General features: G+C 40.4%; 1 protein-coding gene across 1 annotated transcript; it reads right to left on the reverse strand.

Annotated features, from left to right (window-relative positions):
* Positions 1-12,308: 12,308 nt before the first annotated feature.
* On the reverse strand, positions 12,309-13,819 carry hes2.1 (hes family bHLH transcription factor 2, tandem duplicate 1). Its single transcript, XM_055168794.2, has 4 exons — positions 13,532-13,819; positions 13,336-13,431; positions 13,140-13,227; positions 12,309-13,043 (listed from the first exon to the last, which is right to left on the reverse strand). Exons 1-4 carry the CDS (start codon positions 13,622-13,624, stop codon positions 12,751-12,753), a joined length of 570 nt encoding a protein of 189 aa, XP_055024769.2. The 5' UTR covers positions 13,625-13,819; the 3' UTR covers positions 12,309-12,750.
* Positions 13,820-14,064: the final 245 nt, after the last annotated feature.

A 14,064-nucleotide genomic window follows, 5' to 3' on the forward strand; every position in this document is an offset into this window, starting at 1 on the left:
AAAAGTAATATATTTAAATTAGTAAAGATTAATCAATACATAAAAGGATAAGAAAAAAAATTATTAGAACACAGAAGTATGTTTGTAGTCTCACGTCAGAATTTTTAATCAGAATCTCTCAGAATATGCACATACAGTCCTGCCTGATCTCATAAGAATTCATTTGTATTTTACAAGTTGTCTAATTCTTAAGAATTCATACAAAATGAATTGTACAATGGGGTGGCAGTGGCTCATGTAGGTTGTCTACAAACCAAAAGGTTGGTGGCTTAATCCCGGCTCCACCTGACCAAGTTTTGAGGTGTCCTTGAGCAAGACACCTAACCCCAGCTGCTCCCGACGAGCTGGATGGCGCCTTGGATGGCTGACACCGCCATCAGTGTATGAATGACTGAATGAATGGGTGAATGTGAGGCAACGTGTAAAGTATTTGGATGGCCATGGGTCTGTTGAAAGCACTACATAAATGCAGTCCATTTACCATTTGTACAAAAACATGCAATTATCATTAAAAAAACAATAACCAAACCCCACCCCTAACCCCAACATCAATGTACAAATGTGGTCATATGAATTAATACAAGTTAGCCCCCTCATAAAATATATATGATTTGCCCTGAGCACTTGACATTATAATATCATTTTAATTCAATTCCAATTTAATATAGTGATTAAAAAAGCCTGATAGGAGAAAAAACTCTTGTGAGAAAACCATACTTAGCTGGGACCTGTCTCATCTGACATGCTACACTTGCAATCTGTGACACAGCTGCAATCCGGAAGCGGGATTGAGACACATTGTCAGTGATTGCAGGTGTAACTCATACTGCTGTTACGGGGCATAGGATATAGACAGAATACTATATAAAAATGTAAAGGAAGTAATTGGTTGTCACTGGGCAGACATTAGTTGGGGATCACGATGATGGCACGCAAGTAGATCTGTGGTGGAACGAGCGTTACGGCAACTGGAACTGTGTCTGTCAGTCTCTGGCTGCGTCCGAAAGCTCCAGAGCTGACTTGTTGCCTCGCTGCTTCATAGGGCAATGACTTCGGAGGCATGAAGCCAGCTCAGAGAAATGCTTTCGGACAGCCTTCATAGGCAGCATATGAAGAATTCAATGGAATTCTGTTGAAATATAAACAGAGAGCGCTTTTGTGAAAACTAATACCATATTTGAAAACAACAATACTAATTTCTTGCGAAATGCAATTAAAACATGTAAAAAGTGACAATAGAACTTTATTTACACTCAATTTCTGCTCCAGCTTCCTTGGCCGCCATTTTATTTTTTCGAACTCGACCAGGCTCAACCAATCACATTCTCTGTTCACGCCAACAAATAGAATTGTGACACAGGACAATTAAGGTATTTTAAGAGACAGGAAGTAAACCAAACATTGTATTCGGACATGCATTGATGCCTTCCTGCCTTGTAATGCTGCCTCAGAAGGAGGAACTGAAGACGAGACAAGGAAACAAAACAAGATCCAATTAGCGTATAGAGACCGTTTACATGTAATCTTAGTCATACAGAAAGAAAAATGGATGCGTGTGTGCTGGGTTCTGGTGCAATGTACGTGATGGATTGTATTCTGATTCTATAATACACTAAGATACAGAGGTGCTTGGCCATTTAATGGTTTCAATAGGTTCCAAAAAAAAAGGTAAATCTGTGTGTTGTCAGCATAACAGTGAAAACTGATGTTATGTTTCCTGATCCTGTCTTCTAGAGGTAGCATGTATAACGAAAGGAGGATAGGGCCTGGAACTGATCCCTGCGGTACACCATATTTAACCTGAGAGTAACATGACTTTAACTCATTTATGTAAACAAAGTTATAGCAGTCGGTCAAATAAAACCTAAACTAAGCTAGCACATAACCACTAATGCTGACATAATTGTCTAGTCTATCGAGTAAGATTGTGTGATCTATTGTGTCGAATATAAGGAGCAAGATTTCACCACGATCAGATGCTAATATAGGAGGTCATTTGTGACTCTAAGCATTGCTGTTTCTGGTGGGGCCTAAATCCTACATTTTTCATATGTACTATTATTCTCTAAGGATGTGCATAGTTGTCTCTGCTTATTAAACCTTATGCAGCATGTCTATAAGTGGAAAGTCTGAATTTGCATACATAACATGAGATTTGAGTGTTGGAGAAAAGGTTTAAAAAAAGACTAATGTTTCAAATGTTTTTTTGTGTTCATCACAGCATACAGTCCTTAGTGGTTTCTCTCACTCTCTCAACTAAAGATTGTTTAAAAATCTTTGCATTGACTTGAGTCTCCTTTTCTACTTTGGCTTACACTCTATTGCTGGATTAGAACCAACTGTTGGGTTCTAAATAAACCTATGCTGAATTGTTTAAACCTATAATGCTTTATTTATAACTCAACTGTTGGTTCTGTCTAATTCTTATCCAACCAACGGTTGTTTTAAGCCAAGGTTGGGTAAAATATGGACAAACTTAGTTGTTGGGTTAAAGTGATCTATTAAAGCATTTTGGTTTGAAACAGCCCCTCAATGGTTCATGTAAACCCAGTCACTGGGTTTGTCCATATTTTACCAAACAATGAGCTGAAACAACTGAGTGCATGGTTATTTTATTTATAATGAGTGACAGCTAAAGCATTTAATAAATGAGATGCAGAGTGTTTGTTTGTCAAAAATGTTTATCCTATATGGCATTTTCTCTTCTCTGAGCTCGAGATCGCTACGAACGAGACATAGCATCAGTTAAATTTCACAGATAGTACAACTGGTGTCTAGTGATACAGGACAGAGGATTATGGACAGGCATAATCACACAAGCTGCCAGATGGCTTGAATGTGTTTTCTCAAAGGGCTGACCACATGTTATAGATCTGTTGTCTGACCTTCATTGTACCAGTTTCAGGGGCAATTTCAATTTACCAAGGAAATATATTTTCTTAATATTTGGCCTAGTAATAAATTAAATGTGTTTTTAATGTTGAAACTACCTTTATCTTCTGTATATTAATGTATATATATATTTTGTTCTTTATATCCAATGCAGTTACTTTACTGTTTATACATACACTCATAACAGCACTCAGTCAACTGCTTCTACTTCATACAATGCAAGAACAATAACTATGTTATAATAAATATAATAAATTGGTGTCCTTGTGAAATAATTGGAAATCTTTTCAATTTCATCTTTGTGTTGTAATTTGCACATTTAATCCAAACCTCTTCCAAGGTTGTGAAGTGATATGTTGTTTGCAGGGACCAGACCTCTTAACCAACATTGCTTAGACTCTGAACTTATTGTTCTCTGTTTGGCATCACTTAACCCAAGCTTTTCAGGAAGCCAAACCCCTCCCTCAGACATTACACACACCATACACAGCATACATACAAAACCAATCTATTACGATCTCACCAGTGTGCACAATTATATAACCATTTTCTACAATTGTTTCTAAATGAAATGTTTAGTTAAATGCATTGGTAAAATATATTATAGTTATATCATATCATATTGAGAATTCTGAGTGAAGTTGTTTATCATACAGTAGGCTTTTCTTAACAAATGTGCTAAGTATGAATAAACATTGTGGTGGCATAGTGGCTCAGTAGAACTATTGCCTCAAAGAAAGAAGGTTTTCAGATCCAGCCCTGGCTAGGTTAGGTGGCCTTTCTGTGTGGAGTTTGATACCAAATTGCCCCCTCCCCCAAACTGTGTGTGCATCAACTTGTGTATGAATTAACCAGTTCTCACCATGAATATAGCCATAGATACTGGAATGGCTTAAAGAAAGAAAGAAAAATAAATATTTTTTTAATAGCCTTTTAATTATTATTATTATTATTATTATTATTATTATTATTCCTATTTTAAATCAATAGATGACACAGACCATCTCTGAATATTTTACACATTACCATAGACTAAAAGGCAGTTTTTATTTTTTGATTAGTGCACAAACATTGTACTCTATTGTACACAATAAAATTATTTGTTGGTTGGACAGTGAACGTGTCTGGAGAATAGCAGATAAATAGTGCATGTTGCACATTGTCAGTTTCAGATGCTTACACCACAAACCACATGAGCTCTCAATGTACAAAGTGTCTTTTTACCTTTGAATATATGGAGTAGTTCACTACAAAATGTCACTGTCAGAGTGTACACAAAATGGTCTGTAGGAGATGAGAGGGGATTGGGTTGAGTGGGGTGGCTGAAGAACAGTTTGGAGACCTCCTCACTGAGCGCAGAGAAGAGTTTGGGTTTTGAATGTGGATGGTGCATTTCCTAGGGCCTGAGATGGTAAAAACTTGCTGGTGATGTAGTTTTCTTTGGGGAAAAAATCTGCAGAGTCATCAGCAGATAGAGAGTTAGTGGATGGAGGGTGAGGAGAACAGAGGAAGGAGGTTGAAGATGTTGCGTACATCTGTGTGGATTTTAGCTGAGTGGATGCTGGCAAAGACATAGGAGAGTAGTGACCGATACTTTCTTAAAGTCTGGATCTTTAGTTTTGCACCATTGTCTCTCAGCAGCTTTAATTTTTTTCTAGGTTTCACAAAGGACATTGGATGGTGTGGCAGCTGGTCTGGAGGATAGGGGGCAGAAGTAGAGGTCTTCTAGGGTCCAAAGAAATGTACCTGACCCGAAGTGACCCAAATCACTTTTTACCCGAACCCGACGTGCTTAAATCATTATCTTTTTTAAAGAAAGGCCCGACCCGAGACAAACCCAACAAAATTAGACCCTAGTCTGACCCAACCCAGTGGCAATTATTTTTAACCTGACTGACTCTGAATATAAACGGCATCAACGTGTGTGCAGTCTGCAGCCCCGCACTCACCAGTCAGACAGAAAGAAACCCCAGTGGCTTGCAACCAATTTGGCCCACTGCTCCATTTATTTTTATTTGTTATTTGCATATATCCACACAATGTAGCAAGTGCTCTTGGGAAACAGAGGGTGGGTTGGAAAAGGACTTGATGCACACATGCAAGATAGTCTGGGTCTTCTTGGGTCCGTTCGGCAAAAACATATTCATTTTAAATTTCCAGAGGGTGCTACTATTATACCCGACCCGTGTCCGAGGCACACGTGAAACTTTTAGACGTGAACCAGATCGGGTCTTGGGTCGGACCTCTGGTTTTCGAATCTAAGTAGACAAGTAAAGACAGAGGTTGCCTAGACAGGATATAAGTGTTGAGCATAGCAGTGTTCACATCAAGTGATGAGAAATGTGTGGGGGAGGAAAGAGAAGATGCAACAGCAGAGGAGAGAGAGCTAGGAAAAAAGAGAGCTTAGGTTACGCCAGAATGAAAGTGGCAGAGGGGTGGTTGTAGCACTGGTAGGCAGATGTATTTTGAATGCAATAAAAAAGTAGTCAGAGATGTGTAGAGGGAAGAAGGTACTTTTATCAGTGGTGGACATGTAGATGAGGTCGAGCTGGTTGCCTGATTTGGGGGGTTCCAGTTGTGGTAAGGCCGAGTGAGGTTGAACTAGGTGAAGAAAGTTGGAATTCAGCAGCATAGGGATTTTCTAAATGGATTTTGAATTCTGAATAGACTATGAGTGAGCTGCCATCCTCATGGTGTTTATCCAGCTCTACTAAGTTATGTAGTGGACTGGGGGGGGGGCATATACTACAGTACAACAAAACAAATTTGTACGAATCCAGGACTCAGTAAACCCCAGCAGTAGTGTGTAGCAAATGTTGGAATTAAGATAGCTTTGTTTACTGCTAATTGGCAGTCACAGTCCCACAAAGAAAGACAGAGATGGGGGAGGGGATGTGTTTATGGATTGTACACTTGTGTGAGTGTGTGGCCTCCTGCATAGGAGTGGACCTATATCTCCCTATGATGACCACAATTGTACCTGCAAAGTCATCATTATGCAATATAAACCATTGAATAGAGCCATCATAAGGAGACTTAGGTCATTTTTCTTGCAGGCCCCCTCAAAGTCTGGACCTCAACCCCATCTAGCAAATATGCAGCGAGTTGGAAAATAAACCTGCACTTGTGCATTCAAAGGAAAGCCTTTTGCTAGATGCAGAAGGGATGGGATAACATTACTGATGAAGTTCAATCATCATTATAAAATCAAATCATGTTTTGGAGGCAAAAAATGTCAATGTTCAGATCTGACAGGTGTGTCAGGATCCTGTCTTGTCATAGTTTCTAGCTCCTTGTTACAGTGTTTTGGCAGTACCATGCACCAGTACCTCTTAGGGACTACACCCTGGCAGTGGAGAAGAGTAGTGGGGTGTTGCCCAGAGTTTCTAGCCAGTGCTTCATCTGCACTACTGGAAGTTGTTAGGCCACATTGTCCAATGACACCGGCAACGAGACCAGATTCGAATGCCACCCCTAAACTACACGTCAAACTCACTGCCTCCTATCCAGGAGGATTGCATCTTGGGTGCCATGTCTTTAGAGGACCCTCCTCCATCTCTGTCGACTCCTGAGATCCCTGCCCCAGGAGCCAGCCTTCGAGGGAAAATAGGGAGAAGAGCACCCAGAACCAGTAACGCCTCCTTTGATCCCCTTTGAGCCAGTCTTGTCTGTCCCTTTGTCAACTCAACTGGTCACAACTCCAGTGAATTGCCCCAAGAGAAAGAAAAAAAGGAAGGGAGCATCAGTTCTCCAGCCCGCTGCAGCGCCTCCTGTCTCTGATTCTCAGCCAGCTGCAGTGCCCCCAGTCTCTGATCCTCGGCCCATGGCAGCGCCCCTTGTCTCAGCTCTCCAGCCCGCTGCAGCGCCCCCTGTCTTGTCCATGCTGCCAAGAGTAGCGCTCACTGTCTTGGTCCCTGTCTCGCCTCCAATGTCTCCCTACACTCTAATCAACCTGCCCCTCTACCTGGTCCTCAATTTCTTTGTCTATGCCCTCCCTCCTCTTTGCCCCCTTTGGAACTGCCCCTCATGTGTCCAATGTCAGGTCTGTCTCTCCTAAACCCCCCATCAAGTCTGCCTGGACTTTTCGCCCCAAGCCCTCTAATACATCCCCTGGACTAAGGTTCCACCCTCCTCTCCCATTGTGAACTCTGTTGTGCCTCCACCCCCTCCCTCCCATGTTTGTTGTTTTTATTGTTTCACCCCAACCCTTTTGTAATTTATTTTTGTCTACCCTTATTATTATTTGTCATGTTTTGGTGGTTTGTGTCCGTGTCTCAGTCCTGTCTTTTATTTAGTGTGTCCCCTTGAGGGACGCCAGGTGGCATCCCTTGGGGGAGGGGTACTGTCAGGATCCTGTTTTGTCATGGTTTCTAGCTCCTTGTGACAGGGTTCTGGCAGTAGCCTACCATGTTTTGTGTGAAAGCACTGTCTTGTTTATTTAGGCCATGTTCTTTCTGTCTCGTCTCCTGACCCCGCCCCCTCATCTCCTTGTGAATCACCTCATTATTGTTTGATTCATGTCACCTGTTCCACTTTTGATTTACTACATTATTTAATGCCCTTGTGTTTGTGGTCTTGTGCTTGTTTGTTTTGTATCTTTCATGTGAGTAATCCTTTACTCAAATCTAGTATTTAGTCAAGTCCATTGTCAAATTTATTGTCTAGTTTGTTTAGTGTCTTATTTGCCAAGTTTGTTATTTTGCCCCTTTGTGGGTTTTGTTTTCCATTTGTCAGAATAAAAGTTTCTCTTAAACTGTTTGCGCCTGTGTTCTTGTCCTGTTCCAGACAAGGTGTTTTAAAAGTTTTGGCCACCACTGTATGTTCTCTTTTTCACTATAATGGGAGTTTTCTGGGTCTGGCTAAGAGAGGGTGTTGCAAGCAGGGGGCGGTTCTTTTAGCACAACTGTTTGTAAGGCCAGTGCATCAGTCAACGGTGCTCGTGTTAATAAAATCTCTAAGTAAGCTGCCCAAGTGTCTGTGCCCAAAACATAAGCTTAGCTTTTCTACACAGCAAAATCAACAGTGTTAAATGTACACTGCTGGTGTTTATATGATTTCCACCACACCATGTTGGAGACAAAATCACTACAAGGTGTTATCGTGAAAAGGTGTTTCCTTCAAATTGTGAGGTGTTCTCACAATTCCCTTTAATTTAAACAATGAATGTGCACTTCAACTATTTTCAAATGTGCTATCGGGTTAATCAGGGATGGACTCGGGCTAAAAACCAGCCCTGGACTTTCTCCCAAATAGGCCCATCATCCGGCCATTCACCCCTAGCCGTGCGCAACAGACACAATGTCCTGATACTATGACACAATACTGTCAGACTATCAGACAAGGTTGTTTAATATTCTGTCAATGTCATATTACACTTTGATGTATAATAAGTCTGTAAAATAATGAAAATGGCGAGGCCCTATTAATTTTGTCTGTAAAGCTTTCACAAACATAACCACCAGGTCTTTGCCAATTCCACAATACTAACCACAAATATGAAAGACAAAGAAAAACTGCACTCTGATGGAAGGCAAACAGAAAGAAAGTGCAAGCTAGGATTTTTTTGGTTGAACTAAAATTTTGACAATTATTTAGCCCCCTTTCTTGTATATTAGCACGTTTAGAGTGGTAGCAATGCATGCCTGATATTTTCCCATTTAATTCAATAGTCTTCATTGTAGCCAATGCAGTGTGTGAATGCACGAACAAATTCCAGAAAATCATTGGCAGTGTAAATGAACCAAATATCAAACGATCCCGGACAAATCCCGGACACATTTTCCTTGTATTTGTCACAGGTCGGAGCGGACCACTAATGTCGTGAGTCCCGCCCCTCCCTAATTTCCACCTCGAGGAGGTCCCAAAAACGCCCCAATGACAGACACACGAGAGAGAGTAATTAAATTAAAACAATCTTTATTAAATTTAAAAAGGTAAATGGGGAGGGGGAAAGGGATGACTAAAACTTCAGCTCTGAGCCAGGAGAGCGTCGATTCTGAGTCGCCTCTGACTCTCACGGGGACTGATAGGTAGGTCAATCTGACTTCCTCTTCTTCATCCGCACGCGACTTGAGAGTAAATATTCTTGCTTTTGTGCCTCGTGTCTCCCAGGCAAGCTGCAGACAGAGCCTCCCAACCTTCTTTCCTGGGCATAGAGAATGAACACAGGTAAGTACTCAGGTATGTATGTAGGTTGTATGTAAGTACCTAGATGGGCGACCTTGGCAGATAAGTGGCACACTGGCTCCAAGCTGGGGCGTCTAGAAGGTCCACAAGTGCGTCCCAGAGGGCAGAACTGGAGAGGCCAACCCGGAGGTAAGCGGACGTGGAGCTTAAGTTCTGTAGGGCTTCGGTGACTGGAGAGAACGTAGATACACACACAACTTCCGGTCCTCCTCGCTAGGACGGACTTCTGGAGCAACACTCAGACGTGGACTTCCAACACGTAGTGAAACAGTCCCATGTCGGCACAGAGCCCTTGGCTCAAACCTACAGACTGGCAGCAAACAAACACATGGAGACTCTTTAACGATAGGCTACTACAGTGAGCATGTAAGGAGGGATACATCACCACTTGACTTTGAACAGGAGAACAGATGGAGATACAGGCCAGGGCTGCTGCACGTTGGACCTAGCACGGCCACAGATGGAATCACAAGCGGCGGGTAGAATGAAATAGAACACCACACCAGAGGTGTACTGTTCGTGTCGGCCGACACTTCCCTCTCCTCTCTTCCACAGCGTGACCAGAGATCTAGACAGGGGCGGGCATCTGAAAACACTCAAACAGGCATATGTTCATACACAAAGCAGCACATCCACCTTTTTCCACGCAGCAGCTAATCAAAACTTCCCCTCCTTCAGTTACTCCACACACCACTCACAACAACTCCTTACTTCTTGCAGATTGTACGCCACCACCAGGTGGTGGAAGGAATTATGAGTCACAGTAGGTGTATATAGAAGTATCAGTCATCCACCAACACCAGCTCACTCCCTTTTATCCAGGGTTCTCCTCTTCGGCCTAGGGGGTGATTGCTGACAACATTGACACAGCACCACACTTCAATCCTTCAAGTATACACATGTCAAAAAGAAAGACTCACCCACTGCACTCCACACTCACTGTAAATTAGGGTCACACCACCACGTTGGGCCGGGAGTTGATCCTGAACAATTGAAAAGGGGCTAATGCGAAGGATGGCCAGATGGAACGTCCACCCTGCGACTGGTAATCACACTCCTTCCTCACTTTAGTTAATTTCGGCTCAGCCACCACTCCTTTCCACAGGTGGGGCCGCAAACACACTGTGTCAGCACACAGGAAAACACACTGGAACACAATGTTAGCAGCGGTGACACTCACAGGACAGCAAACTGCATGTACTCACTGTTTTGTTGACACTCTATGTTTACCTCTCTCTCCCAAAGGCCTGGTGTATACAAGATGGTTAGAACATACTCCTTCGTTCCTTCCGATGCGTTTCCCAAGGACTTCTCAAATATACACGATCTCTTAAGGTAAACATTGTATGTCAATACGAATGCTGCAACGGGAAATGCTTTAAATACTCAACTCTATCTTTCTTCTGCCCTATCCTCCGTGTTCACGCTGCCAAATCTGCAATATCCTCAGTCTCACCCACAGCATCAACCGGAATAAACAACTCCCCTTCCTGTTCCTCAGATGCTTTATTTATACTCCTCCTCTCCATCGAATTGCCCAATCGCCAATCTCCACGTTCGTTTGTGCACCTGTCTTCAATAAAGCCCAAATCTGGTTGCCCGGAGTTACCGGAAGTAGCGGGGTGTTTCACGGACACGGGCGGAATTATTCTTCATTATTTTGGGTTCTGCCATCTTACGTCACTCTGTGACATATTTAACATAATCTATTTTTTAAATTTGCAATCAACAACAGTACAATGAGAAATATGTAATTAAGCAAAATTATACAATTATTAGACAATCAACAAGCCAGAGTTAAAATAAATAAATTAACAAAGAGAGACAGAAGGGAAAAAAGGAAAAAAGTTGTCATTTAACTAGCAATGTCATATTTGCTTGTTATCATGTGAGCTCTGTCTGATTTTTTTTTACTGTTCTTTAGCATAGTACAGTAATTCTTAAGCTCATTTTTAAAGTGAAAGAAGTTTGGTTTGGAGTCAGACCATTTTACTTTATGAATGCGAAATTTCCCCAGTAAAATCAACATTTGAATAAGATATTCCTTTTCTTTATCAAGTGTTTGATCGTTGAAAGCAATGTTCAATTTTTTCATAAAAATCTTTCCAATTCAACCCAAAACATCTTTGTTTGTATATAATGAAAAAAAAAGAAAAATGGTTTGCTTTTTACCTTAACAAAATCAACATGAGTAGTTTTCCGCAAGAACCTGGGTGTGATGTAAGCAACCCATTCTCATGAAATGCTTAAAAAACAGAAAACAAACCAAAGCGACAATGGTTGGAAAAAAGGAGAAACTTATACATAAAACGACACGAAAAGATGCGCCGCATTAAATGAATGGGAACGATTGGAGTATCACATGCACGCAAAATTGGAATTTGGTCTATGTAGGCCTATTGCACGCATTTCACACAAAGAAACTCATCGATGCCTTTATGACCTCGTATACTGATTTTTGTAATTGATTGCTAAGTGTGTCCTCCAGGGCAAGTATGCCTAAATAAGCTTCACCAGGTTCAAAGATGAAAGAAATACAATCATATTAATTCATTACTCAGAATAATGACATATAAATCTGTCAAGTGCATCTTTCGCTGAGAGCAATGCAGTAATAACCTTGTACTTTATTTAATAGGCTATATTTAGTAATTTTCCTGTTTTCTGTGTTTTGTCTTTTCTCTGTTTGAAAATGCTTCGAACTCTCGAAACAATGCAACACGGTAAAAAGCGTCAATATATATATATATATATATATTTGACTTATTTCGATAAAAATGTGTTTTCTATATATCAACAAAGTGACAAGATGACTATTTTCATTTACTTTCACATAGCATCTTTAGGTTATAATAACATAAAAAATTCAAATCCATAATTAGATTTTCAAAGATTTATTATAAAAATATATTTATTATATAAATATATAAACCTGTTGTATAAATGTGCATTCATCTTTGCCATGTTATATTCATTTAGTTGACTAGTGGTATACACTGATTAAATATAATAATTATGATATAAATTGTCAGGAGACATGCAAGAACCAGTGAGATTTATGTTTTCATGCCATATTTGATTTGAGTGGTGTGTGTTTGTGATTTTCCTACATTATTATTTGTTAAAGACATTGCAAATGCAAGATATCCATTTAGATGATCTTGTCCTTATTTAACTTGCAAGTTCTGTTACAAACAGTTTTCAAAAAAGAAAAATCTACCGCTCAAGAATTTAAAAGCTAAATGGCTTTATTGTTTTTGTTGCTTCACAGTTACATTGTTGTAATCAGATTTCCTTCAGGGACATTCATTTGCCATTAATCATTAACACATAGTGTTTACAACTTCTTTGCACAGACCAAATGTAATAAAGTCAATTGTGCAAACCTCAAATACATTTTAACCCTTGGGGTTTACAATTGTGTTGTTTACAACCCATAATCCTTTAACCCCGATGAGGATTGCATGAAATAAATATCACAAAATACAGCATCTTCGTGATCTGTGCTCATTGGCTAACTTTGAATTACAAAGTTGCCGCATTTGCAAAACATCTTAATATTCTTATATGTAATCTCACTTACAGGCTTTACATTTGAAAATCTAACACTTACTACGACACATAAATAATTTACAGTTGTTTTCCCTGAAGGTTTTCCTGGTGCGTGTTTGGTCACCAGGGTCTCCACATGTCCACAGGTGCCAGTGGCGCAGGCTGGAGTTGACTGGATGCTGATGCGCTACCGCTGTTGTTTCTCAAGCTCAAGAGTTTCTGGTGCATCTGTGAGATCGTCCTGGAGTTATGAGCACAGCAGTTATGGCAGGTTGATGTCACAGGCACCATCGAGTGCTGGATGAATTCAGTGACGCGCTGACGGGTTTCTGCGTCCAGGCCGGATTGCGGCGGCAGCGCAGAGACGCGCTGGAAACAGGCTTTGTAACCCTCTTTATAACTGTCTGTTTGACCTTGGAAAAAGAAGTGAATCATTAAATGGTATGTTCCAATTTGAAAGATTTTGTCTTGTCTGGAAACGTAAAAAAATGCATTGTTGTAAAACTCACCTTTATTGAATGACGAAGGCAAATCTCTAAGGAAGCGCACTGTCATTTCCAGAATATCAGCTTTCTCTAGCTTTGAATAGCGTGAAGCCTATAAATTGAAAATAATTTGATATATTAGGGTCATTTTTTGAGACTGGCATGTGTTTCAATGTAAAAAAAAGTGTGATAATGCATGCACCAAAGTTTGGATACCTACATTTTTGCCGACCAGTGGCAGTATGAGTGTTTTTAGGTGATTGAGACTCTCGTTTATTCGAGCACGTCTTCTCTTCTCCATCAGTGGCTTGAGAGTCTGAAAAGAAAATAATGCGTTAATGTGATGTTTTAACAGATTCAATCAAACTATAAAGGTGATATGGTTGTTCAATAAAGCAACACAACATCGACCTCACCTTTCTTAATTCATTTGCCTCTTTTTTCTGAGCTACAGTCATTCGAGAGGAGAATGAGTGAGACTGAGCATCTGTGATGAAGTTGGGAGTCATGATGTTTCGTCTCTAGTTTCAGCTCTTTCAAGGCGAGTAAAGTGTTTGTGGTCAGAGTGATTGTGAAGGCTCTTTTATAGGGCTATTTGGCGTGGAAGGAGGGGCTTCCTTTTTATTCCGCGTTACACTGACGCAAAGGGGGAAGCCATAGGATGAAGATCTGACAGTCCATCTGTTGGCCGATGTTAGGTTTATTTAGTAAACCACTAGCATGTGCATTTAATTGATATTGATATGAAAAATAATTTAAAGAATTCTACATATGTTTGCAACGATGTTTAGATCTAAAATATATACAGTAGGCTAATTCAAATTTTCAGGTACAATAAATCAGTTTTTGAAACTGATGGAAAATAACGTTTTTACTTCGTATTCTGGAATAATCTTGCTTATTTCATAGCAAATTTGTTCTTTTAAGCATTAAGGTTAATGTCAGATTA

This window comes from Misgurnus anguillicaudatus, chromosome 5, assembly GCF_027580225.2.
Source record: "Misgurnus anguillicaudatus chromosome 5, ASM2758022v2, whole genome shotgun sequence".
Taxonomy (NCBI): Eukaryota; Metazoa; Chordata; class Actinopteri; order Cypriniformes; family Cobitidae; genus Misgurnus; species Misgurnus anguillicaudatus.